This window comes from Apis dorsata, unplaced genomic scaffold, assembly GCF_000469605.1.
Source record: "Apis dorsata unplaced genomic scaffold, Apis dorsata 1.3 scaffold_473, whole genome shotgun sequence".
In the NCBI taxonomy this organism is placed as follows: Eukaryota; Metazoa; Arthropoda; class Insecta; order Hymenoptera; family Apidae; genus Apis; species Apis dorsata.
Window position 1 is genome coordinate 136,600 of NW_006263711.1, and position 6,504 is coordinate 143,103.

A 6,504-nucleotide genomic window follows, 5' to 3' on the forward strand; every position below is an offset into this window, starting at 1 on the left:
CGATTAATATCGAAACTTCCCGAGCGGTAGTAAAATTTTTGTCCAAAAATTCGACTTTGTATTAGGAGAACATGATACGATAGGAGGTCGATCGAAAAATTTTTCCGAGAAATGACGTCAAGTTCTTGGAAATTTTTAAGTGTTTGGACAATACATCGAAGCTTTTGAACTTCAACCAAAAATTCGATTTTCTATTAGGAGAATATAATTTAGAAGAAGATTTTACGCACTTATCGTACATTTACTGTGCTCATATTTATTTTTTTACAATTTTTCTTAGTGTGTCATTTTTTTAGACCTTTAAAACAAAAATTTAATTTAATTATAAAATCAACTCACCGGTTCGATACTCAATCCATATTTTCTAAATTTTTTGATATATTCATCTGTACTTATATTACTGTTGTTCGAAACTATATACAGCTTTTTACCCAAATCTTGTAATTTCTGAAGCGACAAAATCGCTCCAGGTATTGGGTTTAACAGATTCCAAATAACACCTGTATAACACGTATATTTTTTAATATTATCCTTCGTACACCACAAAAAAAATAGATAGCAAGATAATGAATCAAACGATGCAAAAAGAATTTTTAATATCTACAATAAGATAAGAAATAGACTGCGGATGTTTATGCAAAATTTGTATAAATATGATTTATGAAAAAATAAAATTTATACATTTATTTTATTGTTTTATTGTTTGAATTCCATATTTCTTGTCTTTTTGCATGTCATGTATTATATAAGTTTTTTTTTTATGTTCATTATACATACATTTTAATAAATGCATAAACAACCGTAAGTAGTAATGATAAATCGTAATAAATTAATAAAATAACTCGCCATCACAATCGGAAAAGATGATGTCAAACGAATTCAAGAAATCTTGCATCTGTTCCGCTGTCGCTTCCCTCAAATCCAGGGGAATCGCCATATTGACTTAATCGTTGCTTGAAGAGGACTGTCTTGATCGTTACTAGTTTATAGTGAACCAAGTCATTGTGAACTATATCGACTGCTCGAAGTTATACGAGTAAAAAGTCTTATTTGGTGTTAGAAAAATATCGCTCCATAAAAAAATTTACATTATCGATAAGCATCATGAGTTATAATAATATTTAAATATTTTTTCTATTGGTTCTGTTTTTTACTAATATGGTGATGTTTCTTTTTTATTTTTATTTATAATTAAGCTATTTTTATGATGTAGTAATTCATTCACGATAAATCATTATTAGTATTATTATTTATATATATAGTATAAAATATATATTTATTTATTTATATATATACAGTTTGATAAAAGTTTTTAGATATATATGTATATATTGCTTTTTAAATTTGTTGAAATGTTTGCAATCTGAATTTTTTGTAATAAAAATAAAACAAAAATATTTTATACATATAATAAAATTGAAGAAAAAGAATTCGTTACTTAATTCGCTTTATTTCGTGTGTAATATTCAATTTTTGATTTCTCTTGTTCATTTAATAAAATTTTTTTTTATTTTTCACATAATTATTAATAACAAGCAAAAAATTTTTGAATATTTATTTGATGTATTATCATTTTATATCAATTAATTTTTAATATTATTTTTCATCATTTTTGAATATTCTTTGATTTATTCAAATTATTATTTATTTATTTCATTTTTTTCTTTTTTTTTATAGTAACTATGATTCTTAAAAATTTGAAAAATTTTCAAAATCGTGAATAAAAGTTCTCTAAATATTTATTTATAATTCTTTGGAATTTTCATAATGGAAATATCATAATTTTTTGATAATCGTTTAAAAATTATTGATTTATATTCAAACATAAACTGCATTATTTATTTTTTCAAAAATGATTAACAGAAATATGTATAATAATATGTATAATAATAATGATAAATTATATATAGATATGTCAATAAATTTTATTATATAGTGTATAGTATATAGTATATAGTAAAAATACAGATTAACATGGAAAAGTGTTTATTTTAGAATAAATTTTAACTTTTGAATTTTTATTTCTATTATCGTGGCTAAAAAATATTTAGAAAATCACTCTGCACAAAAGAACTAGTGTCGTGGCCTTATAAAATTTACGAATTCGACTCTTTCAGTAGCTTAACAATAAGAAAGAATATAAACGATAACCCAAACCGATACCAGTTAAACGATAGAATATGTAGATTTGTTTACATATATGTAGATCACAATTGAATGATTCAATGCAAGACTTATACCACAAATGAAAAAAATGAAATGTTGAAAAATGAAATTTTGATTAATTTTATCATCTCTTGTTATTTAATTATTATTCTTTTATTACGTAGCAAAATTTCTATCTTTACTGTAACTATATATATAAACAATTATTTTCTTCGTGTATTTTATGCAATTTATAATTTTTATCTGTTAATTTTTATATATAAACATGGTTTCATGAAAATAATAAAATTAAAAGATATAATTTCCATTATTATTTATTTCATTTGTGTACCATGATATTTACCAGAATCTCAAATATAGATTACAAGAAAACAATGATAAAACAGAAGATATATAAGAGTAAAATTTAAGCTATATCATTTTCCATTAATTATTAATTAATACTTCAAAATTTCTCCATACGCTTTAAAGCAAATGAACGAAAATATGTTTCGTTAAATAAAATATATAAAAATGTAATAAAATATATAATAAGGAAAAGTATAATAAAGAAAAGTTTTTCTAAAATTTCTTTTTTGATTCAATTTTCAAATTTAAATACAATAAAAAGTAAAATAAAACATTGTATCTTTGTTACGCAATTTCTATTGAAACATTCAATCATAAAAGTCTTAATATCTCTTAATAATAACTTTCTAAATATAACTTTCTAAATATAACTTTATCTTTAGATTTCTTAATTGAAATAGTATTATTCATTATAGAATGACGTCAATTTATATATAAAAAAAAAAATATGATTTGAAATTTAAAGTATTGAAAGTTGAAAAAAAATTAATAAATATTAAGCAAAAAATATCAAAAGTTTCATTTATTAATCACGAAAGAAAATTAATAAATAATTCAATGGGAATTGGAATAACAGTGGAACGCGTTTGGGTTAATAGAATTTCAATTTATTAAGTTTTTCACCTATCCGTCAATGTCTTGATTCTCATTTACAAAGGTATTATATAATTGTATTAATAACTAATAATCGACGATCAATCAATTAATAATCATAATTAAAATCATCGTAATAATAATAATGATAATCATAATTGTAAGAATTATAATAATAATGATTCATAATAATTAATACATTGAATCATTGTATTTCACAATTATCCTCTTTATCGTTTCTTGATATATTATTTTATGAATATTCATTTTCTTTAACGACGAGCCACGTGCAACTTAAAAATTAAAAGGAAAGAAAAAAAAAGAGTGTGAAAAAGAAGGAGAAATATAATATCTTACATTATATTCATAACGATGGAAAAATTATCGACTGCCAACTTAAAATTACTCATAATCATGACTTGACTAGAAAATTAATTCTTTTATACTGATAACACAGCGATACTGTACAATAAAACAATACAATAATTGTACGTAAATGTGAGCAGATCCAGTGGATTGAGGCGAAAAAGAAACGTTAGCGCTATTTAAAAATAATATAAACGAAAGAAAAGACGAGAAATAAAATATATTTGACTAAAGCTAAATTTAATCAAAACGAAATTTAATTGTACGTAATTATATTACGTCTCTAACGACTCGTCGATAGTACTAGTGATCAAGATTTAGAGGTTAGGTTGCGATCTCCTATGTTTTACGAATCTGGATCCGTCCCTGATTCGTAGGCTATCGAATTGAACTTGTACATATATGTAAAAACATTCGCCGCACAACAAGCATGGGATGATTGACGTGATTGTAAAATTTTGATAAATTAATTTATCAGGCCTTTTCTTTTCTTTTTTTTTCTTCTTTTTCTTTCGATTAAATTTCCCGATGATAAACTCTTTGATGAACGGAAAAATTGAATGAGATTTTCGAGAAGGAATCGTGAATCTGGTTAACTATTAACAAGACAAAAAAAAACAAAGCTATAGATATAGTAATTGCTTTTTATTCATCCGGGCGACGCTCGAAAACACGTTTTTTTTTTTTTTTTCTTTTCCTTTTTTATCATAGCATTCTGGATCCCAAAAATTCGAGATTTACATATATAATATTCGTTTATACTTCCTTTCCGCACCCAGCTTCAGTCCATGACCGACATAAAACGCTCAAGATAATCGTTGCACGCGGTTACAAACGATTTGCACGACCAACAGGAAACGATCGAGTCCAAGAATCGTTGCTTCGTTAACCCTTGATCATGTGTAACCTTTTTATAGGCTTAACCTTATAACGATTAACGTTAGATTAACGCTATTATACCGAGATTAAAGCTAGGCCTGATAACTAGCGCTATAACAAGTCTCTGAAATTGTTTCGATTAAGGTTAAGTTAAGTTATACCCGAGCTATAACGAATTTCATCTAGGATGAATTTTAATAAGTTTCAGTTTAGGCTAAGTCTATATCGCATTAGTTAAACCTGAGTTAAGTCATCGTTACCTTTCAATTAAATCTGAATGAGAAAGTTGGGCTTATAATATGGTTTATATTTTTGGATGGGATGAAATTAAGCTAGGAACTATATGTTGTCTATAGAGGGTTAACAAGAATTTTCAGTCAGTCAATCATCTTGGACAACACGATCGGTTTCGTATTGGTCAACAGTCTCATGATTATACATGGGTTAATCGTGAGCAATGGGTAGAAACGAATTCAGTTCGGTCAGAGAACGTTTCGTTCGCTCGAGGAGACTTGATACTGGCGACTGAAGGAAGAGTCAGGGGAAGGAGGAAGGACAAGGTAGGCGGAAATACCGAGGGGGTAATATGATGTTAGTGACATGACATCGGCAAAACATCATAAATCCCCGATGATTATGATATTAATTACTTATTTTGATCTTATCTTTTCTTTTCTTTTTTGTTTTCTTTTTTTTTTTTTTTTTTTATTCGCCGTATACCAAACATAAGTCGACCTAACCTATTTCACGCAAACTTCACCCGCATAACGATTCCCATTCCCCGTCATCCCATATAAATGGAATATATTCCATATAAATGGAATAAATGGTACAAAGAATCGTAAGATTGTGATGTTGATCGTTTTCACAATTCCATGTAGCCGGAATAAACGTTCAAAAATCAACGAAGATTATATTTGCCCCTTAACCAAACGTATCCCGATACGTTTGTCTAAGTTTGATTCGACGAAACAGTGGATTTGAATGTACGGCAGTCGAAGAGTGATCAGTACACATACACATTGGAAGAGCGAAATTTCACGTTTCCACGTTCGTACAGTCTAATTGAATTTACCGACGTCACATCACCAGGTAGCGTACACCTATATGCAGAGGGCGGCGCAGACGCAAACACTCGATTTCGTCTTCTTTTCCAGGTCGTGTCGGTCTCAATACGCTCGTGTATCGATCCAAGATTTACAATCTCGATCGATTTGTACGAAAAAAAAAGAAACAAGATTACCTATTTGTATATCGCGAGTTGTGACCATTTCAATGACAGCGTTAAGTTTAGTAAATAGTTAGACAATAGTTATGACAATTAGTTAGTTTAAAGAGCACGTGAGTGGTTAACAATTTTACAAACTCGACGTTCAGTTGTCGACCGCCTGTACCCTGATAGGATAATCAAAATGAACAAAGATGACGATGATTAATTTCGGCAGTGACGATTGCGCCAGCCATTGGTATGCGTATAGAGACAAGTATAATACTAGCAACGATTCGTTTGATTTGTCTGGTTCGATGTTGCGCGTGTACCAGATAGACTGGGACGCTGCAGCCACTTCTGTGGCCATAAAATAACAATGTGACGAATAGAAGAAACGGATAAAATGTTTTATCGTTGGAAAAAAATCCTTGGTAGATTAAGAAAGTATTTGCTCGACATATCCAAGAAAAAAGAAAAAAAAAAATATATTTGTAATTTTCCTTTCAAGTATTTCGTATTTGTTTCGTCTTCTTTGCAAAGGTTAGGCCACGAAAGTTAATGCAGACTCCGCTGATCACGCATGTACATGACGAGATCGAACGAAACAGTGACGATGACGGTAACAATTAGTGCCAGTTAGATAGTAACGGTAAAAACGTCTACGTGTTAGCACAGAGTAAACTGAGACTAGGCTGGCTGTAATTAGATCCTCGTTAATATTCCTTTAATTTAAAAGCGCTTACTAGTTAATCGTTGTGTAATTAATTACTTCGGTAATAAGTAATTAGGCATTAACTAACAATAGTCAGGAATAACGTGGTAAATTGTTATTAATAATTAAGTAACACTATAAAAGAGGTCTTCCAGAGCTGATCTCTTTCGCTGTTTCTTAACTACTTATTTCTTTCCTTTTTTTTTTTTTTTTTTTATCAACAGTTTTT

The 6,504-nt window shown here is 28.1% G+C and overlaps 1 protein-coding gene across 1 annotated transcript in view; it reads right to left on the reverse strand.

The window, feature by feature from the left end:
- LOC102672765 (4-nitrophenylphosphatase-like) overlaps nt 1-1,046 on the reverse strand; it is a 3,969-nt gene extending 2,923 nt beyond the window's left edge. Inside the window, exons 1-2 of the mRNA XM_006620074.2 lie at nt 847-1,046; nt 340-500 (exon numbers count right to left, since the gene is read on the reverse strand). Coding sequence (XP_006620137.1) covers nt 340-500; nt 847-937 — 252 coding nt within the window. The 5' untranslated portion in view covers nt 938-1,046. The remainder of the gene's footprint in view (nt 1-339; nt 501-846) is intronic.
- Nucleotides 1,047-6,504: the final 5,458 nt, after the last annotated feature.